We start from the raw sequence: 23729 nt of genomic DNA on the forward strand, positions 1-23729 counted from the left end.
CCCTATTATATAAATTGATTAGGTCATTCACGGTTGAGATTGATGCCAGGGGTTTGCTACTAATCAAGCTAGAATAACAAGCGGGAGGACAAGGCAGGCCCTTTGCCAGCTGGGCAAGGAGCAGGTCCAGAGGCACGGAACACTGCAGCAAAGCACTCTGTCCCTGACCTGGGAGTCTGGGCAAAGGAAACCACTGAGAGATCTGGCAATGCCCTTCAGCTGCATCTGGAGACTCCAGGGCCAACTCCAGGAGTGACACTTCTGTCAGAGCTGACCAGTCAAGTGGAATCCAGCCCTGGAGGCCCACAGCTAGGCTGTCCTCCCTGCCTGCAGAAGCTTGTAGAGATGGGGGTATGGTAGGGATGGGGGAACAGGCTGGGGTGACACCAGTGGTGAGCCCACGGGAGGCAAAGGCTTGAAGAGAGTAGTTGAAGTGCATTTTGCCAATAGTAAAAATAGTCTGCAATGGCAAAAATGTGTGTTTACATAAGGCTCCCACTGTGCTCCAGAAAAAGGAGGAGAGGGCTCTATATTCTCAGTGGATGAGATGTTCTCCCCCTCACACAAAGGTTCCCCTTGCCCCTTTCTCAGAAGACCACTGCGAAGTTAACCACATGCCATCCAGTACCAGTAAGGCTGGTTCTGACTATGCTAGTGGTGGATCCTCTCCCATTGGCCCCTCCCCTAACACAAAGGGGAGTATAGTTGGCTCCACCCATAAACTGGAGGAGAACTTCTAGGAAGATCCAAGCCTCCGATGTGCCCTGGTTTGGGTAAAGCAACATCTGAAGTCAGATGCCTTTCAGCTTCTGGACAGCTCTCTTGCCCAAACCCCACCCCTACCCCCTGCCTGTGGATGACTTTGAGTCCCTTGACGCTTAGGGGACTGAAAATGCCACTACTTTGGGTCGGCCTTAGCTTGAGTGTTTTCTGCTGTGGAGACCAGACCGCCCGAGACTTGGGGTGGGGGGCTAGTTCTGTATTTAGTCACGGTTCATCCACCTAGGGTAGCTAAGCACAGCCTCCATAATTATCTTCATTTTCTGTTATCTGTATCGTCTCATCATCATCAGGGTCCCCCTCTCCCGTGGAAGCGGGACGGACGGAGAAGGGGCTGGCTGCCAGAAGAGGACGGTTTTCTATCCGTACCAAGGACGTTCCTCGACACAGAACTTAGAGATCCCGGCAAAGGCGGCCCGCGGAGGGCGGAGAAGCTCCCACGCTGGGGCCGAGCCCCCCGCCGTGTTTCCCTGTTGCCACGCGGCGGAGGGGGCGACGATGTACCCACACACACACACCCTCCTCAGCGCTCAAGAACCCAGCCTTCCCGCCGCCGGCCTCGGGGCAGCCGGCTAGTGGGCTCTCCCTGCACCTCCTCTACCCACCCTGCCGCAGCCAGGTTCTTATCCAGCGTTCCCCGCCCTGGACCGGAGGGTCAGAGGGTTGGGGTGACGAAGGGAGATCCAGCAGCCGGTGGGCCCGAAGGCCTCCTCCTCCCGTGGCACCTTGGTCCTCTACTCGCTCTTGACTCCTCCCCCGTCTCTATTCCGCAGCGTCCCCTCCCTGTCAGCTCTCCGCTTCCGCGACCGCACCTGCCTTAGGGGTTGAGGGGACACAAGGGAGGTAGAAAGGGAAACCGGGGGTTTGGGGAAGCACAGCGCAGCAGGGTGACCGGCTCGTCCCGCGCCGCGGGTCCCCACAGCCCCAGAGCCGCCCGCCCGGCGGCTGCGGCACCGATGCGCTGTCCGCGGTGCTGACGCCGGCCACCCGCTCGGTCGGGAGGGGGAGGAGACGCCCTCATTCTCCGGTCGCCCCGAGTCGAGTGGCCCTTTCTCCGCTCCTAAGCGGAATCTTTTCCCCAAAGGAACCCTCCGAGACCTGGCGCTGTGGATGGATGCAGGAAGAAGACGCGAGCGACAGGGAACTTAAACTTCGGACTGGAGCTGGAGAGCCCAGTGTCAGGGCATTACCGTCTTTCGGCCTCCAGCACCTGAGACCACAGGACAACATCAAGTTGAGCAAAGTTTGACGACGGCTTGGACAGAAGGGAGGGATTCCGGAGCCGAAGCGCAGGGAGGGGCTGGACGGTATTCCCTGGCGGCGTGGTAGCCAGCACCGCAGTCCGGACACCTGCTTCGGTGCCCCGCATTAGTGCAGCCAGAACGACAGGGAGGCGTCGCAGCAGCCCAACTCCCCACCCCTTCTCTCCCTTCCTTACTCCCCACCCCCCAACACCCCGCCCCGGGCGCCGGTGACTCCGCCTCTCCGTGCCGGGCGGCTCTCCGGCTGGAGCTGGAAAGGGAGCGCTTCCCCGGACTCAGCTCGGTTCCGAGGCTCCGAAGCCGACGCCGCCAGCTCAAGCCCGGGGGCGGGAGCTGGACTGCCCACGGAGCCTGCGCTGGGGAGCCGCTGAGCCGGGAACGTCTCATGGGACGCGCCCGGGGTCTCTCTTCGTGCCCTGCTCTCCCGTCCCTGTCCTAGGCGCCCGGGCTCTACAGCCCGCCCCGCCCGCAGCCCGCGGCCTGTCTGGAGAGGAGTATGAGGCCCGGGGCCCCGTGGACGCCGGCCACAAGGCGGCAGGGGCCTACCTTGAGACCCCCGCGCCCGAGGGCGGTGGGTGAGGAGCCGCGGCAGCCGGCCAGGCGTCGGGGCGCAGAAAGGAGCGCCCCAGCTCCGGCGCCCGAAGGGCCGCGGGACCCGTGTGCGGCCTGAGCGCCGAGGAGGAGGCGGAGGCGCCCCGCCGTCCGGGCTCTGGAGGAGGCGGCGAGGGGCTCCGCGGCGGCCCCCGACCCCTGGTCACCATCCTCACGTTTCTGCTCCCGCGGGGGGGATGTCGCGGCCCGGGCCCCGAGCGCCGCCCCGGCCCCGGGGCTGAGCTCCGGACCATGTCCTCCCGCAGCCCCCGGCCCCCGCCCCGCCGCTGCCGCCGCCGCCTGCCGCGCCCCTCCTGCTGCTGCTGCTGCTGCCGCCGCTCGCACCTCAACGAGGACACGGGTCGCTTCGTGCTGCTGGCAGCGCTCATCGGCCTCTACCTGGTGGCTGGCGCCACAGTCTTCTCGGCGCTCGAGAGCCCGGGCGAGGCGGAGGCGCGGGCGCGCTGGGGCGCCACGCTGCGCAACTTCAGCGCGGCGCACGGAGTGGCCGAGCCGGAGCTGCGCGCCTTCCTCCGGCACTACGAGGCCGCGCTGGCAGCCGGCGTCCGAGCCGACGCGCTGCGCCCGCGCTGGGACTTCCCCGGCGCCTTCTACTTCGTGGGCACCGTGGTGTCGACCATAGGTGAGCGGCGCGCCCAGCGGGCGACTTTCCTCTCCGCGTCTTTCACGTGCCGCCCTTTCCACTGCTCGGGGCTCGAGCTGCGTCCCTCGGCTCCCTCTTCCCTTCTGAGGCCCCGCTGCCTACTTTCATTTCGCCCTCTCCTCCCCACCCGTCCCCCTCCTCCTGCTCGGTCTCCCTCTTTACTGGCTTTCGGCGCGGGAGGTGGCCTGAGAGGCCCATCTCTGGCGCGCACCCAGCGGTGACTGCCTGGCAAAGAGGCCAAACGGGGAGAACCCTCACCCGGGCGCTGGGCAGACGGGGGGCCGCCCGCGCTCCAGCACTTGCCAACTGCGTGACCTAACCGCTTGTGCCTCAGTTTCGGCTTCTAAAAAAGGACTTGGGAGAACATGTATCAGGGGCCTGCTGCTTCCTTCTTATTTCTCACGCCGCCTAGTCCTCGGTTTCCTCATCCAGGTGATTTGGAAAACCCTTCCTCTCTCCACTCACAGCGTTGTTACCTCCCTTCTCTTCTCCTTTCTTCTTTTACACGCGTTTTCCCTCAGAGTCCTCCAGCCCTTTTACCCTGGGGAAGGCGACCATTTCCCCAGACGAATCCCTAGATCTCCTTCGCTTTTTTTTTTTTTTTTTTTTTTTTTTACAGTCTACACCACCCCATTAGACTTGGAGAATAGGACTGCAGCCGCTCTGGTTCTGGTTTTCTCCTCTTACTTCCCCCCTCCCCTCTTCCAGCTTCCCCTCCAATTTCTTGACCTCTCTTCTTTGTTACCTTGCTATCTTGTCCAACCAATAGTGGCACCAAGGGGGTAGCTTGGGTGCAGGAGGTAGTTTCTCTATACTTTCCATCATCCCTTCCTCTTATTTTTGGTAAAATAGTTCATGATTTTGCAATTGTACAAAAAATGCTGTGTAACTATTCCTCGAAGCCCCCCTGTTTCTTTCGCCCCTCCTCTGAGCCTCTCTTGTAGAGATTGTGGAGCCATCACTGCTCCCCACTCCACCCTGTCCCTCTCTTTATTCTCCTCTCACCCACTTTCCCCATCCCTCCCCCACTTTCCCTGGACCCTGGGTGTCACGTGAAACAGACCTCTTCCCGTTGCTGTATAGAGTGCAGAATAAATACAAGATTTTCACTTTGGCAAGACTTTGTGTCTCATCTCCTCCTGCTTCCAGTCCCAGGGTGGAAGAAGGCCCTTGGTTGGTCATGCCTCTAGTCACCCCAAAGCACTATCCCCCGGTGGTAGTTTTGGAGGAGGGGACTGGATTCACCGGGCTGAGAGGTGAGGGATTGCACCAGCCCGCCTTCTGTGGGTGGGTTCTGGGCTGGATTGGTATGCCAGCTTAGAGACGGAGGAATGGACTAACTGACCAGTGTAAGCCATTGTGGGTGGCTGCTGGGAGGCAGAGAGAAAGACTGCGTCCATGTGCAGGATATGAGCAGCTAGAGATGGCTCTCTGAGTGTATATGTATAGTCTACGAAAGGGCTTCCTTTCAATGAATTTTCATGTGTCATGTTTGATCTGATGACTTTAAATAGAAAAGGCAAATGTGGCCCAAGTCCAAAGTACACACAAATTGGATAAAAATACCATTTAAAAGCTATATCATGTTGTTATGGTGATTGAAGATATAAAATGACCCCCTTAAAAAAAATCCCCTTTTAAGAGCTGCATCAAGTTGCTATAGCAACTAGAGTTTTTTTTTCTTTTTTTTTTTTAAGTGCTTTAAAAGTACTAAAGATGCTTAGTCCTGGAAGATGACATCATGTGTTCATAGCTCATTATTGATTTATGCTCTTCCTCTTGTAAACACACCCTTTTGCTTTCACCTAGAGGCAACCTGTGCGCAAGTTGGGCAGCCACAGCCTTTCTTTCCCAGCGGTGTGCTCTGACCTTGGCTTCCTAATGGAGCCCACAGGTTAAGGGAAAGGTGGGAGCAGTGTCCCCTTCCCCTACAGGCCATGAGTCTATCCAAATGGGGCCTCATTCCAGTGACCTGTGGTCTCTGTGCCTTTCTGATGAGCTCCCATCAATGCCTTCATTCACCGCCCAGCCATGGCTTCTACAGCTTCTGTCAGTTCTTTGCACAAAATCAAGTCAGCGTGTTGGTAAATTGTTCCAAGCCCGAGCCCTTAATCTACGAGCAGGATTGGCTGTTCTTTAGTCAAGCAGAAAGAAACTATGTTCTCTTTCTTGATTTGTGTTTGGGGATGCAGGCAAGCATTGTAGGAGGCTATGCTGAAGCTGGTGGCTATGTTACAAATGACCCAGCACATTGTTTCCAAAATCTGCTGCAGGGAGATATTTACCTCTGAGAAGAGCTGCACTCAGGACCAGAACCAGCCAGTGGAAAGCTCGGCATTGAACTAGCCCCTTTGCAGAGGTGCCAAGAAAGCCACACAAGTAGCAGGGTCTCTATCAGTTATCCACCTGCTGACGTGGTCTGGGGCAGTGGTTCAAATTGGTCACTTCTGTCACATAAGTTCTGCTGAATCCTGAAGTAGCATGATTTTTATTTCAGGCTTCTCTTGCAAAATGTACTTGGATGAGATTTAAGTAAAGACCTACCTACGTCAGTTTCACTTCTGTTTATGTAGTTCCTTTCCCTTAAATGCCCTGAGTCTTCAGAGACAATTATTATTACTGGTGCTTTTATGGATTCTGCAGCTCAGGGAACCAAAGCCGAATCCAAAATGGGCAGTCAGTATTCTCTATCTGACACCTCATCCAGCGAAGAGGAAAATTAGCATGCACTCGGTTTTATTTGAATATCACAGTGTGTATGGTCCAGGCAGCAGTGTGGACATTTTCTTGTATTGTATAGACCCAACTAAATGATTCATCTAGACTTTAGTGTAGAAAACCCTTTCTTCATTCATCCCATAAATATGATATATTGTGTATATCAGGCCCCAAGTGCTAATATGTTGAAAGGTTAAAGCTTATTCTACAAGACAAAGGTGGAAGCATATTCCAACATGGGCAGTTGGATTGCAGTGTTCATGGGCGCCACATCTTGGCTAGCCTCACTAATGATGATTGGAACAAGGAGGGGTCCTTTGGTCCAATCCCATGTGGCTCAGAGTGTTAAGGGACGTGTCTCAGGTCACAGTTAATTATGTATTCAGCTGGGTCCAGAATCCAAGTTATGCAGTGTTTATTCTCCCAGTTTCATTGATATAATTGGTGGGCACATTCCTGTTTGAGGCTGAAGTATTTAATAACGTGTGTGTGTGTGTGTGTGTGTGTGTGTCTGTCTGACAGACACTACAGCAGGGCTGAGCAAAAGGACTGGTCTGTTGGTCAGGCCAACAGTTGATTAAGTCCAGAGAAAACTTGAAGGATCAGACACATCTTAGAGGTCAGATAGACTAGAAGCATCTGGTAAGTCTTAGACAGCTGGGAAGGCAAGAGCCAGTACCAAGAAGGTTAGAGACAGAAATGCTAGCAAGTAGGAGACATTCGGGTAAATTCTGGTCCAAGGACAGCAGCCACTTTCTCTCTGCCTTCTTTTGCACGTGTGTGTGTGTGTGTGTGTGTGTGTGTGTGTGTGTGTGTTTGTGTAGGGGAGGGGAAGAAGGGGCAGGAATGGGCCTTCAGCTAGAGGGAGACACAGAAGAAAAATTCAGGTGTGGTTGTGTGTACTCATGTTAGATGAAACACCATGATGAGGTAGAATACTTGTCCTGACATTTGGCTTGAACAAGGCCCATATCCGGAGTTAGGTAATGTGCAACTGTCCGTACAACATAGACCCAGTGGGAAGATTTGCCAGTGGCTGTTCAGTGGTAGTTGAGGCTGAATAGAAAGTCAGTCTGAATAGCTTAAGCAAAATGAAAATCCACTTCGTGGTCTAAATTATTCATATGGATTGCTTACGCTGAACTGAAATCCTGGGCAGTTGCTATTTCTGCCATTTATGCTCTATGACATATTCCCAGGGGATTGAAATCAAGTTTGTTTTCATGTAAATACATCCATTTATTCATCCCTCCATTTAACAAAATCCAAGACAAGCAGAACTCATAACCATGCATGTGTCGCCTTTGGCATGTCATCTGCATCTCCCGTGATTACATGAACTTCTAAAGAGAAAGACACTGGCTGGTGTTCTTTTAGTACTAAATAGTATTCTTGGAGTCAGGCCCTAGCTCAAAGATATTCAAGCAATCCAAAGAGTATTAATCCATCATTTCACATCCTAAAGGATGTTTTATTGGTTTACTTTGAAAAGATTAAAAGGAAACTCTCCACTGGGGTTTTAATTATGCAACTGCTGTCAGATTTACACATAGAGAAGAACATATTTCAAAGTCTCTCTCAAATGGCAGCTTGATATAAACAGAAATATTTTTGCTTCCTTTTATTAGGTTTTCTGGCAGCATATTTTAGCTATAAAGCTAAAACCATGCCGCTGTAGCCGGGATGGTGTAGGTATAAGAGATGTCACTTTTGGCACTGCATAATTTAGCTTGCTACTTTCAGAATTAGGCATACTTAATTTTCAAGTCCTAACTTTTTACTTCTTTTTTAACATGGAGTTTTAAAAATGTTTTTGCTTCAAAGGAAACTAAGACATTATGAGTCCGAAATGTCACTACCACATTTACATTCGGTTTTCTTCTGACATGTATGTAATCCAGCTGGAGGCGGCTCTGATGCCGGGAATGAAATACATTACCCAGAAGGAGAGGAGTACCTTTCCTCGCTTATTTCTCTCATCAGCTATTTTTTATTGGAAGATGATGCTATGACAACTCTGAAGGACATTTAGGGGAAAAAAATCCATCATTAGATTTGAAGCTGTAGATGGACAGCAAGGAAATACATTCTAATTCACTGCTCTGTCCTCAGCACCCGGCACTGAACCCAGCACATTGTAAATAGTCAGTAATTATAATAACTCCTAATACTCTGCCCTAACATAACTGTTTTCATTTTTGCAAGTTCCCCTGCAGTTCTTTGTCACCTTTTGTAGGAAAAAAAAGGGAACTCCTTGACAAGTGCTGAGCTGCTTTTGGTAACATTTTTTTATCAGTGTTGTTTCCATGTTTCTACATACTAATTTTAATGGGTGCATAATATTCTATGTAACTGACGTTCTGTAATTTACTACCCCTATTGCTGTGTAGCTGGGTGTGGTTCCCAATTTGGGGGCTGTTGTGAGTAATGCCACAGTCATCATCTTTATGAAGATGGCCTTTTCTTTATGCAATATCTCCTTCAGTTGAATTCCCAGCAGTGAAATTGATAGTCAGGGCACACTACCATCTTCATGGCTCCTGGGGCCAGTCCCTCTGGAGTGAAGGACTGTCTCATCTCTCCTGAGCTGAGCCTACAACCTCTACAAAGCCTAGAAGAGACTGGACAGTTACCCAGCAAATTGCCCCATGGAAACAGGCCACAGATTCACTTGGTTTACTCCAGGATTGCACTCACTCCCAGGGGCTGAGCTGACCCCTGAACAAGTCAGTGACTAAAGCATCTTCAGCCTCCCTTGCTTGAATGAGAGCCACTTCCTCTGGGAAATTCTGGGTGGGTGGAGAAGGGCAGGAAGGAGAACAGGAGCAGCTGCCCGGCCATCAAAGACAGAGACGGGGTACCTGGACCTTCTTCCTTCCTGTCCCCTGCATTCCCGGGATGTCTGCCACCACTCCTGGGCCAAGCCAGTTGAGGGAGAGGGTTCTTCCCTTTGGTCCTGACTGTGCCCAAGGACCCCAGCCTGGACTGGCCCAGAATTGTGCCACATGGAGCAGACACCTAGCTCTAGAGTATTCCAGCTGGGAAGCACCATAGAAATCCTCCAGAACTTTCCCCAGGCATTTATACCATTTTGTCAACAAAGGCCAACAAGCAGCCTATTACAGAAAACAGGGGAGCTGGAGCCCCACCCATCAGGCCTCCCCTTAGATGCCAGGTACTCCCTGAAAGCTTCTCTGAGGAGCCCTGGTGCTCCTCCAAGACCAACCCGAAGAGGGTTAAGTTAGCCTTGTTCCTCATTTTACGTAGGTTCAGAGAAGGAGAGAGGGTGTTCAAGGTTGCACAGCAAGTCAGAGGGGCATTTGCTGAGAGCTGGTGCTGACCCAGGACCTGCCTATGTGGACTCTGAGGTCCTTGAGCTCTCATGCCGCCTTGGAAAAGTTTCCTGAATACTGCTGAAGATCTCTCTGTCTGTCTCTCTGTCTGTCTCTCTCCCTCTCTCTCTCTCTCTCTCTCTCTCTCTCTCACACACACACACACACACACACACACACACACCCTGCAAATGAACCAGATCCCGCCATGGCTCTTCTGAGCAGATACCAGTCTTCCCAGAAGGGGTTAAAGTTGAACAGTACATCAAAGACAAAGGGGAAGAGCTTGGAGGGAGGCGGGTAGGGCATCTGAGGAGCAGCAAAGTAAGTCGAGTGCCTTGGAGGGTCCTCCAGGGAGAAGCTCCTGCTGCATCTGAAGGCTGTGGGGGAGCCTTAGGTCTGTGTTCGAAGGTGGAGCTCAGGGCTCCCACCCCCATCAGCTACAGTGGGACTCTCTGTGCCCTTGCGTGGTGGCCTCAGATTCAGAGGAGGTGAGACGGAGCAAAAAGCCACTGTGTTTCTGTTCACAGCCCCAGCCCAGGGTCTGCCCTAGTCTCCTAGCCCTCCCCTTGCTTCTGCCCAGCTCCACTGACCTTCCCAGGATCCAGGGCTTGGCCAGGGGCTGCCAGCCAGCCAACCAGAACGTGGGGCTGAGGTGGGCGTGCTGGGCAGTCTCAGGCTCTGATCTCACCTGGGGTCAGTGGCAGGGTTTCTACGAGGTGAAGTTTGGGGAGGCATAGGGTCTTGAGGCTCTGAGGACAAAGGACTTTCCATGGGACTGAGACGGTACAGGAGAGGTGCTGGTAGAGAGTGAGAGAGAACCGAGGCCCCCTGGCTCACCCCAAGCCAGCTCTAGGCAGCTGCCACCATGGCTGTCAGGCTCTGGCCCCAGGAAGTTCTGTCCTAAACCAGGCCATTCCCTAGCCAACCGCCAGCTCTAATTCTTGGGGGACCGTAGCAGCCAGTAGCTCCGGTGAGGATGCTCTGAGTGTCACCTCCTCCCTGGGCTTGGGCAAGCCCAGCTCAGGACTAAGCTCCCAAGCTCACTAGCAGGATGGGTGTGCAGGGCCCTGTGAAGGATTAAGCTCTGGGGGACCCACTCTGTCACTTCCCCCAGATCCCAGGTGACTCCAGGATGGAGCTTCCGGTATCTTGCAATTTGAAGTTTTACAGTGTCTGGATACAATGTCATTATTCTCACAGTAACAGATATTGCCGACCAGGAAGGCAGGGTAGCACAGAGCAGTGCCTCTCAATCAGTAAAGTGCATGCAAATCACCAGGCTCTCGTCAAAGGGCAAGAGCACTTTCTGTTCAGTAGGTCTGGGTGGGACCTGAGACTGCATTCCTCATTAGCTCCCAGTGACGCCCATATTCTTGGTTCCCAGACTGCACTGGGCATAGCATGGGAAGAGAGAAGCAGCAGTGAGTCAGGAACTGGCAGCTTGGACCCACTCTGCCCCTCACTGGCTGCACGGCCGTGGGCAGGACACGACACCACGCAGGGCCTCAGTGGCTTCATTCCTAAAAGCAGGGAGTGCCGGGGTCACGTGGGTCCCTTCCAGCTCTGATGTTCTCATATCTGGGAAGGCTATTTGCTCACATCTTCTGGTGCAGTTTAGTGCAGACTAAATGCACCAACTCTGCAGACTGGGTCCCAGTCCCAGTTCTGCCACTGACAAGCCATGTGCTCCCAGTGAGAGGATGTGCCTCTTCTTACCTCAGTTCCCTCCTCTGTAAAGTGAGGATAACAATGTTCCCTACCCCACGGGCACCTACAAGGGTTGAATGAGCTCATCCACGTGTGCAGTGCCTGGCAAACCCTTGGAAAGCATCAGCTCCTCAGAACTGGGCAAGCCTCCTGGGTGAGCCCTGGGCTGCCACCCTGCACGGGGGGAAACCGAGGCCCAGTTCATGGCCGACCCACCACTCTGCGTACAGTCCTCTGGGTCTCAGCCGCCCCGGCACTGTGGCATCTGCCGCCCTCTCATCGGCCGCTGTCTCTGGGGCATGTTGCTGTCCTGCGCCGTTACATAACTGGCCTGGGAGGGTGCTTTTTAAAATGCATTTTCTTTGGTTCCTCAACTAGAATGTCTTAATAATTCCTCACGTGTGTGCTCTTTGATCTTTTTAAAGAAGCTGTTTGGTGAATAACTGAACAAGTGACTGAGCGGTGGTTTAGACCATTGTCCCCCGGTACGTCTCTGCTTCTCACCCCCAGAGCAGAGCCCTGGGGAGCCACACCCCTGCCCACCATCCTGGTTTAGTGGGCTGAGGCCTCCTGGCAGTGCTTGGGCTTAGGGGGAGGTCGTGGAGCTGAGACCAGCAGAGAGGCCAGATGGGGCTGAGGCCAGGCCTCGCTACGCTTCTCTGAGGCGACTCTGGTGTTGGGACTGCGGGTGGAGGAGGCTGCAGGACGGCACTGAGGTGAACAGCCCCACTTTGGGTGGGAACCAGGGTGCTGCTTCAGGTCCCCAGGCCCAAACCTTACTCTGTACCCTTCACCCTGGGGCTACTCAGCTCCCCTGCTGGGTAGAAAAAGCATTCCCTGTCCTAGGGCAGGACAGGGGAGGCTGCAGGGCCTGCCAGCATTTTCCCTCTCCAGACTCCACCATGCCAGCAGCCAGGGCCTTTGTTCCAGGGAGAAAGAGGGTAACCGCAACATCGCTGGTCTCACTGATTGTCACCCCCACACACACACACACGCACACACACACACACACACACACACGTCGTGCTTGCCCGTTTACTGTGTTTTTACCCATGTTTATTCAGGAACCTCCCCCAAAGCCTAGGACAGCAAAGAGGATGCTATTATCCCATTTCACAGACGAAGAGACAGGCTCAGAGAGGTTAAGCGATTTGCCTGGGTTCACACAGCAGGGAGTCAATGGCAGGATAGAGGATTCAGGCCTCCTGACTGTATGGCATCCTTTCTGTTGCCCCTGAGCCATGCACGACCACAGAGGGAGAAGAGTCACAGCCCAGTCTGGGGTCTGGGGGCGGTGGGGGCAGAAGAGGTGAATATGAGGTGGTGTCAGCAAGGGCTCAAGCACAGTTTAGGGGTTTGGATTTGACTGTGCTATGCTCCTTGTAGCCCCCATGGCTACACTGAGCTTTCCATCCTACACAACGCTGCGCCCCTTTTGAGGGAGGCTGCAGGCAGGCAAAGCATGGTGCTTCACGCAGAGCTCACTACAACTCTGGGAGCCGTTGATGGGAACTTTGGGGGCCAACTACACCAAGCTCTTGCCCAGAGAAAGGACCTCATGAGCTGAGGGCCCTCAGCCTTGCACCTGGGATAGCAGCAGTGGCCACAGAGTGGCGGGACCAGAAAAGCAAATAACCGGAAGGTCCGCACTTGAGCACATCAGCCAGGAACGTCTGGGCACTCGGCCAGCTCAGGACTGTCCAAGGTCATGTCCTGGAGGCAAACCCACCCAGACATTGAGGGAAGGCGTGAAACCAAGCACCTGCTGGTGCATCCCCAGCTCTAGCCACTCTTAACTTCTGGCCATCCCTCCTGCACCCCACCCTGAACCCCAGGCACATTCCGCCTCCAGGCCATCGCTCAGGCTGTTTTCTCCACCTGGAATGTTTTCCCCTTTCTCTCCATTTTCCACCAAGTGAACTTGGACTTCAAGGCGCAGCTCAAACGAGGCCACTAAAGCGAGACCTTCTTGGAGCCCCTCTCACTGCCCCCAGACACGTGGTCATTACCTGTTTCTATGCCAGTTTCCCTGGCAATAATACCAGCCTCTGTTCGGTGGGGTAAGGTATGGTAAAGGCTGGTACCGGACCCAGAACATCGTAGGTATCCTTTCTCCTTCCTCCAGGTCAGGAGCTCTGTCTTAGTAGTGCTTGTCACTGCTACAGTTAATGACAGTAATAGCCATATGGCAGCAGCCATGCATTGAATGACTACTGTAAAGTGGGCACCGTGTCTGGAGATGGGGATAATTGAAAAGCAAAGAGGTAGTTTCTGCAAATCATGGAGCAGAGTGCTTGGCACAAAGTAGGTGATTAATCAATGTTGAATGGATGGAATGAATAAATGAGTGTGAGTAACTGAAAACCTTGGACTGCTGGAAATAATAAAAAGAGAGTAGAAAAACCTGGGCCCAGGCTGGGCTCCAGGAACCTCCCAGCACCCCCGTCTCCCTCCCCGCCTGGCAGGTGTGCAGGAGACAGCTAGCTCATTCTGGCTGGGGCTCCCCTGGCGGACAGTGCTGTCTCCGTGGCTCTCTGAGTCAGCTGGGTCCTTGTCCTACCCTGCCTGGGGCCCGGCAGAATCACTGGATTGATACCAAACCAGACAGTTCTGAGCCTCAGCCCCCAGAGCCCCAGGAGTGGTGGGAAAAGTTCAATTCTGAACAAGGAGGCCAGGCTCCTTGGCCCCAGCTCTCCCACCAACCCAGATGCCCCATCTGGCCCTGGCCTTGGCCGCAGCTTCCAGCCACAAGGAAGCCCTGCTGAGTTCTGCCTCTCGGCTCAATAGTTCTACCTTTTCCATCACCAGCCCATGGCACACCCCTTAGAAACCAGATGTTGGCTCACAAATTGGACAGAAGTTTTATCAGTAACTAAATGCAATTCCACAAATCCAGAAAACCACCCCTATCCACACAGCCCAGCACCATCACAATGCCTCTAAAAATACTTGGGGAAGCTTTTATTGGAATGGGGTGTCCCAGCTTTCTGGAAAGTTACAGTTGAGATAAACACAAGCCCCGAATCGCACTCCGCGTGACTCTTCCCTAATGCTTTCCAAATGGCCCCGACCTCATTCCCTTGCTGCCAAGTGTGCGGAATTCTGAGCACCTCGTGGTGAGCTGCTCACACCAGGACCTGCCAGAGAAGCTTCAGGGACAGCCCAGGCCGGAGAGGGAAAGGAAAACACAAAACTCTGCCCACGTTGAGTGAAACTGCGGGGCTTGATCCCCCCAGCACCCAGGAGCCTGTCTCTCCTGTTCTCTGCTCCATCACCCAGTGCCTAGCACCAGGCTTGGCACATGGGAGGGGCTCCACGAATATTTGTGGAAAGAACATAAATTTGAATAATTGGCCATTTCCAAGATTCTCAACTCTACCTAGGCACCAGTTGAAGGAAAAGTAAAATACGAAAATCTCCACTTACAAATCAGACGATGATTCACTTTGTAAAAGAAAGCTTCAATTTGCAAAGGTCTTCACTCCGGGGCTTCTCCAGGCACACCAGTGCATTTACAGTGAGACGCAACGTGCAGCCAGTATGTCAGGAACCCAGAGCCACACCAAGTCCCCTTTACTGCCATTGCCACCTTCACACAAACCCCAAATCCCTGAGGCAGCCCAGTGCCTAAAGTCAAGGGCTTCTGGTCGAATTAGTGAGCAATACACATGACCCAGTGGGCAATTCAGAAGTGTGTGTTTCAAGAGCTAATGCGGGTGGTGTGTCTTGTACTGATGAGCTGCCCAGGTCCACTGGAGCCGTCCAGCCGACGGAGCATATGCCCAACGTACGCAAAGTGCCTCATAAGGCTCCTCGATGTGCATTGTTCAGTCAGGCAGGTGGGCATTGTACGTGTCTCCATGTTAAGAATGAAGAAATCTGCAACACCAAGAGACGGTTTGCAGTGCAGTGTAGCGGCTAGGCGCAAGTGCTGAGGGCCCTGGCCTGGGTTAGGATTTCAGCTCCGTCATTCACTGGTGGGGTTGCCAGGAAACATCTCCGGCTCGTTCACTGAACAAGTCTGGCTCACTGCCTTCCCCTCCAGTCTCCCAGGCATGATCCATCCAAGACCTGGGCCTCACATTCCTTGACCATCTCACCCACAGCAACGTTTTTCTCTGTCCCACTCTGGCAGGTACTCTGTTCTACCCATGTCCTTGCTATGACCAGTGAACTGCACTGCCTTCAAAGCTCACCTTCTGATCACCACCTCCCATCCTTCCAGCTCTCATCCACTGTTGCCCCAATATAGTATTCCTTGGACCCCAAACGGGCAGTCCCCTACTACGTTTCCATCATCTTTTCTGGGCCCTCATTTCTTTTCTAACCCAACTTAGATTCAGAGGTGCTTCCCTCTGCAAGCACCCTTAACTTCCTTGCCTCTCTCTCTCCCTGCATTGTGTCCCTGTCCCCAACTTGGTACCATCAAAATGCCAGCTTTCCACCTATTCCTTACCTGTACCCAAGCCACTACACGTGGCTGGAGAAAACCATGCAAACATGCTGACTGGTCCAACTTTAAATTAGTGACCCTGGGGACCAGCCGGACACTCCATGCTGGCAGACCCTCCTACTACCTTCCTATTGTGTCCGTTCACCACTTATCCCTCTTCTTCCCACCTCCAGCCTCCCATAGCCCTCACTCTGCTCACACTTCCCTGAGAAAATACAAGTCATCAGACAGGGACTCTCATCTTTACAACCGCTGATCCATTCATCATGGGGAGCTGCTGCTTCCTTATGATAGCAGACAGATTGTCCACTTTCAAATGCCTGCTTCACTGGGTCTCATCCCCTCCAACCTTCTCAGAGACTTGTTTCTGCCATGACCCGCCCCATACATGGTCAGTGTGTCCTCCATTGGCATGCAAAAATGCTGTCTTTTCTTCCTTCTTAATAGACCCTTCCTTGACCCCTGCATCACCTTCCAGCTACCTCCCCATTTCTCTGCTCCTCTTTACGGGAAAGCTTCTCCAAAGAGTAGTCAACATCTCCCTTCCTCCCTGGATCCACATCGATCCAGAATCTACCCCATATTTCCACTGAGTCTGCTGTTATAAGATCCCCCATGGCCTCCTTTCTGCTAATCCAGTGATGACTTCCCTGTCTTCATCTTACTCAGCCACTCGGCAATAGTTGACACCACTGGCCATTCCTCCTTGAAATCCTCTTTTCTCTCGGCTTCTGAGACATCGTGCTCTCCTTGACCCTCACTGGCTGCTATCCTGTCTCCTTCACTGAATCCCCTCCTTTGTGTGATCTCTCATTGTTAGAGGACCCCACATTCAGTCCTTAGACCTTTCTCCCTGGATTCTCTCTCCAGACAATGTCACTTAACCTGTAGGGGAAGCAACCTTTTTTCCTCTATGCCCTTAGGTTTTATACCTGGAGTACTGCAAATTAAACTGACAAAAGACAGATTAACATGAGAAAAGTCTTATGATGTATGCATATGGAGGGCTTCATAGAAAAGAACTGAGATCCAAAGAAGCAGTTAAGCCTGAGGCTTATATACCATTTTAACAAAGAGCAGTAAATTGTGGAGAAGTGATAAGGCAAAGGCAAAAGGGTCTGGGCTTCTAGGAGTGGTAACTTGTGAGAAGGTAAATATATGGGGGAAAGGAAGGTAAGGGTTATTTTAGTAAGGTTTGTTGTGCAGACTCCAATTTGTGCAGTCTTGGGGTGAGAAGTGTCTCTGGTTATTAAGAGTTGTTCTTCTTTCCTGGTATAGTTGAGGAGGCGGGGGGACACCTTCACAAAGGAAAATTTATACCCTACCTTTGGGCAGATAGGGGAAGGTTAGAAAGCTTTTCCTGAGTCTGCTGTTTCTCTATGGCCTCCAGCTTAAAATAATCCTTATGCCAAAGTTGCATATTTTGGGGTCACATCCTCTGATCCCCTTCACACCCCATGGCTTTAAAGCCCACCTATCTGCTGATGACTTCCAGAAGAATAACCCCAATCTTCCACACTATGCTTCAAGACCACAGGTCCAAGGGCCAGCTTGACATTTCCACGTGGAAGTCTAATATGTATTAAAACTTAAAAAAGACTGAACTAGAACTGTTGATTTCTGCTTTGTTCCAGTCTTCCTCACCTCAATAAATGGTACCATCAGGAAGAGCTGTCCTGACGCCTCTTTCTCTCTAATTTTCCATATTCATCATCAAATCCTGTCAGCTCAATCTGTAAAATACATTCCAATTTCATCCCCTGTCTCTGTGCCCATCACTACTGGTCTACTCTGGTCACAACCACTGTATGTTGCTGGGGCAACTAAATCAGTCTCTAACCAATCCTCCAGCTTCCTTTCTGCTTCTTGACAACCTCTTCTCCACACAGCAGCCAAAGAGGCCGTTAAAAGTATACATCAGTCAAGCTCTTCCCTTATTTGAAACCCACCAGTGATTCCCCATTGCAGGAAATCTGACTCCTCACCATGACATGCAAGGCCCTGTGTGACCTGGCCCTGCCTCCTCTCAGCCTCACTGGTACTGCTCTCCCCTTTGCTCAACTCATTATGGTGTCCAGACTGGACTTATTAGACCTCAGGGCATTTGCATTTGCTGTTCCTGCTCCTGGGAGTCCAGCTCCCTGGGTCTTGGTATGGCTGACTTCTCAACCACATTCAAGCCTCAATATCTAAAACTAAAATGTCACCCCTTGAGGAGCCTTCTTTAACTACCTGACTATAATAGTGTCCCCCACTCACCTCCAGCCTCTGTCCATCACACTACGGTCTTATTAGAGCATGTACCACATTCCTAAATCATCCAGTTCCTGTATTTACTTGTTTGTTGCCTGACCTCTAGCCACTCCCTGCTCCACGAGAACAGGGGTCTCGTCTCCTCACCCACTGTTATATTCCCAGCGCACAGCACAGCACTTGGTGTTTGTTGAACAAATGAACAAACTTCCAAACCTTCTGTTTTAACATCTATAAAGTGGGAATAAAGCTGTGCCTATCTCACACGGTTGTTGGGAGAATTGTACGAGACCATGGATGTAGGTGCCTCATCTGGCCATGGCATTTAATAAGCACTCTAATATGAGCTAGTGTTTTTATTAATAATTTGGCTGAGGTCACACAGTGAGCGGTAAAGCTGGACCCCAAATCCTTTGCTCATTCCAGCGTGTCTGAGGCCACCTCTCAGGTTGCAGGGTAGGCCTGGGGGAGCAGTGTGAGTGAGGTCAGGACCAGCCTGCCTTAGGACCAACAACAGGTAAAACTGCTTTAATAGGTTTAGGTCATATCAGAGGGTCTTGAAAGCTGGGCAGAAACGTCTTCGGCTTGGCCTGGGGAGCAATAAGGAGCCATTACATGTTCTTGACGATGCTAAGTGTCTGAGAAGAGGATTCTGGCTGATTAGTCACTATACAGTTATGCCATTAAATCAGGCAATCTAGTTAGCGTAAATTGCCGGCCTCTAGACTGCCTGGAAACAACCAGCTAATTTGAAGTCCCCTGTTTTGGCTGTTCACTTTGAACATTTAAATCAACCCACTACGAGCTGTCCCCTTTCATTTTATGGGGAGCTTATGTATCTCTATAGGTGGCAAATCCTTGAGTTTGTACCAGCATCTCTGAACCGCTGTGTGATTCCAAACTCATTCAAAGGATTGCCAATGCACACTGTTTCTTCATGAGCTCTGAGCGGCTCATGGTATTTGACAGCTCTAAGTTTACAGCCAGGGGTGTACACACTTTGAACAAAGAGCAGAATTTGGCACACTTGACTTAGCTGCCGTGTACACATCTTTCTCGCAATGATGTCTGCCTCATGGGGCTGTGGGGAGGACCCCACATAATAGGCCAAGGGTCAGTGAATGTTTGTTGTTTTGTTTACGTGTGTTTATGCTGAATATTTGTGTGCAGAGTGATTTGGGTGGAGAGGGCTAGGGATAGGGGCCGGGGATCCTGTGGCCTTTGGAAAGGAGAAGAGAAGGTACGAGAGATGTTCTCAGGAGCCGAACGGCAGGATCTAGTGACCAGCGCTCAACATGACTCAATATGACCCCCACTAATCTTGGTTCTCACTCTCTGTTCCTCCCCCATTTCCTGACATCAAGATCACACACGAAGATACAGGGAAAGGGGCTGACCATGGGCCTGGGCATCTCTATGATGCGTCCAGAGATTTGTGTGCACGTCTAATGATGGGAGGAAGGGGGATGAGGATGCTGCAGGTGCACAGGAGGTGGGAAGTGAAGTCAGGCTGAGGCTGGGGAGAAAGCCCCTCCTCTAAAGCTGGGTTCAGCAGGGAAGCCCTCCCCTCCCTGCTCAGAGGTTGCTGAGGGCAGCCCCCTGTGCTCCGCAGGTGAGAAAGACACTGGGGGAGGATGGCCTGAATGCAGTGGAGGTTGGGGTGTAGCAATGACCTTAATTCATGTCGTCTTTGTCCCTAGAAATCACCTTCACCTTCTTCTAAATCCCTGGTTTATATCTTTTTTAATGTTTTCCATAAAACTGTTTCTTCTTTTATAGCTGTTTATGGCCGAAGGGCACTCTAGCTTCAACTTGGTGCTGAGTACTCTGATTAAATCTATCCCAGCTCCTGACCCTCCCCTCGCCCCAGGGCTGAGCAGAGAGGAAAGAGCTGATGCAGACCCAGCAGAGAGCGGCCCAATTCTCTGTGTGAATGAATGAGCCAGCATCTGCAAGGCCCTGGCTGTTCTCCCTTGTAATTTTTCCAGGGTTTCCAGCCACAGAGTGGTGCTACTGAAGTGACACACATGTCATTTAGAGCTCCTCCCAGCCCCTTTGAGCTATGTGCAGGGCAGCCTGTGGTTAGAGTTGAACTTTCAACCCGTGGCTTGCCTTCCCCTGAACTGGCACCAAAACGTTTTTATGCATCAAGGAGTCTAGAACAAACTTGAGGTATGGCTGCAGTGCGTGTGTGTATATGTGTGTGTCACTGATTTCACATTTTGTGTACAACAGTGAATAAGTAGACAAAGTCCCTGCTATATGGAGCTAACATTGTAGTTGGGGAAGGCAGTCAGTCAACAAATAAGTGTCAGACAGTGATAAATGCTACTGAAAGAAAAAGGTAACAGAATGAAGAGTGATGGAAGACGGGGTGCTTTTTTTGATAGGGTAATCTAAAAGGGTCTCTGATGACATGACTCTTGAGCAAAGACTTGGAGTGAAGCAAGGGAGCAAGCCATGTGGCTCCTTGGAGGAACAGTATTCCAGCAAGTGCAAGGTCCTTAAGTAGGAGCTTGCATGGTTTACTGGAGGAGCAGCAAGGAGTCCAGTGTGGCTGGAGTAGTGTTTGAAGGAAGGTCAAGTGGGAGAGTGTTAGAATGCGAAGTCAGAACAATAGTCAAGGACTACATCACGTAGGGTCTGTGGTCCATGGCCAGGCCTTCAGATTTTACTACTCTGAGTAAAATGGGAGCCATTAGAAGGTTGTGAGAAGAGGAGTAAGATGACCTTATATGTGTAGGGGAGCAAGTGTAGAAGCATGTAAACAAGTTAGGAGGCTTGAAATATTTCAGGTGAGACATCATGGTGACTTGGACAAGAGTGTGATGAGCAGTGTCAGAGAAAAGTGATTAGATCTTTCAGAATATCTTTCAGAAAACGTATATTCACTGGGTATAGAAATCTAGGTGGAATGGCTGTTTTGTTTTTTTTGTTTTGTTTTGGGGTTTTTTTGGCCGTGCTGCATGGCATGCAGGATCTTAGTTCCCCGACCAGGGATCAAACCATGCCCCCTGCAGTGAAAGCACGGAGTCTTAACCACTGGACTGCCAGGGATGTCCCTTGTTTTTTTGTTTTAATTACAGCATTTAGAAGGTTGTTTCCTGGCTTGCACAGTTTCTGACAAGAAGTCTGTGATTTTTATCTTTGTTTACGTTAAGTAACATGCCTTTTTTCCTCTGGCTGCTTTTAAGATTTTCTCTTCATTCACTGATTTTCAGCAATTTGGTTTGGGGTTTTTTTGTTTGTTTTTTTTCCTTTTAAAAATATTTATTTATTTATTTAGCCATGCAGCATGGCTTGTGGGATCTTAGTTCCCCAACCAGGGATCAAACCTGCACCCCCTTGCGGTAGAAGAGTGGAGTCCTAACCACTGGACCTCCAGGTAGTTCCCTCGGCAATTTGATTTTGATGTGCCTCAGTACAGTTTTTGTGCATGTGTTTATCCTACTTGGGGCTTATTGAACTTCTTGGAGCTGTGTGTTTATAAATTTTATTAACTTTGAAAACATTTTGACCATTATTTCTTCAAATAGTCTTTTTTTTTTTTACCCCTCACCATCTCTTGTTCGGACTCCAGTTACACATATGTTAGACCACCGATATTGTTTCACAGGTAACTGAGGCTCTTATCTTTGATTTCTTTTTTGTTTTTCAGTCTTTTTCCCCCTCACTGTGCTTCATTTTGAATAGTTTTTATTGCTAGGTCTTCAAGTTCAATCTTTTTTTTCTGCAATGTCTAATCTACTGTAAATCCTATCCAGTGAAATTTTTATTTCACATATTATATTCTTTATCTCTAGAAGTTGCACGTAGTTCTTTTAAACTTTTTTTCCATTTCTCTCCTCGCTATGTTCATCTTTTTCTTCAAATCTTTGAGCATAGTTAATATATTTATAACAGCTATTTAAATATCTTTGCTCATTCCCTAATCTCTGCCATTCCTGGTTCTGTTGACAGATTTTTCTCTTGTTTGTGGATTACATGTTCCTTCTTCTTTGCATGTCTGATACTCTTTTATTAGAGACCAGAACATTGTGAGTTTTTGATGCTCGATTATGTTGTTGTCTTCCTTTAAACAGGGCTGGACTCTGTTATGGCAGACAGTTAAGCTTCTTATAGATAAGTATGATCTTTTCCAGACTTGTTTTTAAGCTTTTTAAAGTCAGATCTAAAAGAGCCTTTTCTCTGGGACTAATTTAGCCACAGCATGACCTTTCTGGGGCTCTCTGGAATGCTTTGTGTGTTCACTGAAACCTCTCCACCCTGGCTGATGGGAACTCAGGTGATTCCTGGCTCTGTGAGAATTCTGGGAATTATTTGGCTCACAGCTCTTTGGCAATTGTTCTTTCCTGGAAGTTGTGGGGGTTTTTTTTTCTCCCTTGGTTTCACCCTATACGTGCACGGACTGTTATTCAGCCGAATACTCAGGGGAATCCCTGCACAGATTTCTGGAGCTCTTTCTCTTGGTAGTTCCTTCCGCTCCCGTATGCTACCCTGCAAGTCTGCCTTTTTTTTGAAGCTGCCTTGTCCTCCTTGAACTCAAATCTCTGTTTCCTCAATTGCAGGAGACTGCTGGGTTCTGGGTCTCCCCTCCCTCTACTGTTGTCTGAAAATTGCCTCCAGGCAGAAAACCAGGGCAATCAAAGGTCTCACCTTGTTTGTTTCCCTCTCTCAGGAACCACAACCTTGTACTACCTCTTTTCCAGTGTCTGAAAATAATTATGTCATAAATTTAGTTTCCTAGTTGTTTATGTTGGGAAAGAAATCTGGATCCGGTTATTCCCTCATGGCCTGAAGCAAAAACCAGTGATTCTGGATATATTCTGAAGGTAGAGCAGTAGGATTTGCTAATGGATCAGATGTACAGTATGAGATAAAGAAAAGAATCAAAAAGGACTCTAAGATTTTTGACCTTAACAACTGGAAGGATGGACTTGTCATTTACTGAGATAAGGGAAGCTTTAATAGAACTAAGGAGGGGGTGGTTGGGAGGGAGATGAGAAGAGCTCAGTTTTAAAAATATTTGAGATGTCTCTCAGACTTCAAATTGGATGTCAGTTAGGCAGTTGGGACTGATGCAGATTTAGGATTTGTGAGTCTATGGACCACCGGTTCTTAACGCTGCCTGCAGCAATATTAAAGTCACTTAAGAAACTTTAAAAAAAAAAAAATCAATGTTCAGACCTGACCTTAGGCCAATTCAATCAGAATCTCTGGGGTCAGGCCTGGGAATTGATATTTTTAAAAGTTCTTCAAGTGATTCTAATGTACGGGCGGGGATGAGAACCACTCTTCTAAGTGTTATTTAAAGCCCTACCAAATATCAACTAGGACAGTGTTCGCAACCCTGGCTGCATATTAAAATTACCTGGGGAGCTTTTAAAAGGCTCGATCACGCGCCACACACACCCCGCCAATTCAACTGCATCATACTCTCCAGGGGTGGGGCTTAGGAATTCATAGTTTGTTAAACTCCTCAGGTAACTCCAATATACAGCCAGGGTTGGAACCATGAAGTCCTAGGGCATGCTCGTGGGACCCAGAAGAGAAGATGGAGGCTTACTGGTCTTGAAGGTGAAGGAAGGACTGAGCTAGAGGGAGAGGTCCCAGGATTTCCTCAGATGTCAGAACTGTGGCTGTCCACCCACATTTAAGAATTAGAATCGAAACTCTGACTGGAAACTCACTGTGCACAGGTGGGGCTTGTGGACTCCAGCCTCTCTATAGGTCAGAGGGTGAGCAGCCAGCCATTATCGGTGTGGTGTTGCCCAGACCCAAGTCTCCCCAGGGCTCTTTGGGACAGTTCATCTCCCTCCCCTCCTTGGCTATCGTCCTCTCTGAGCTGCAGTCACCTTCACCGGTCACCATTCTCACCTGCCGTGCACCTTCCCGAACAAAGTCTGTTTAAATTCCTCATCCACTGGAAATCTCCCTCCCCCTTCTCAGTGTTTGAGCCTTTACAT

At 50.6% G+C, this 23729-nt stretch overlaps 1 protein-coding gene across 1 annotated transcript in view; it reads left to right on the forward strand.

The window, feature by feature from the left end:
- Positions 1–1384: 1384 nt before the first annotated feature.
- The window catches only part of KCNK12 (potassium two pore domain channel subfamily K member 12), a 52954-nt gene continuing 30609 nt past the window's right edge, over positions 1385–23729 (forward strand). The window contains exons 1-2 of the mRNA XM_030857738.2: positions 1385–1399; positions 1865–3276. Coding sequence (XP_030713598.2) covers positions 2886–3276 — 391 coding nt within the window. The 5' untranslated portion in view covers positions 1385–1399; positions 1865–2885. The remainder of the gene's footprint in view (positions 1400–1864; positions 3277–23729) is intronic.

This window comes from Globicephala melas, chromosome 12 (genome assembly GCF_963455315.2).
Source record: "Globicephala melas chromosome 12, mGloMel1.2, whole genome shotgun sequence".
Lineage (NCBI taxonomy): Eukaryota > Metazoa > Chordata > Mammalia > Artiodactyla > Delphinidae > Globicephala > Globicephala melas.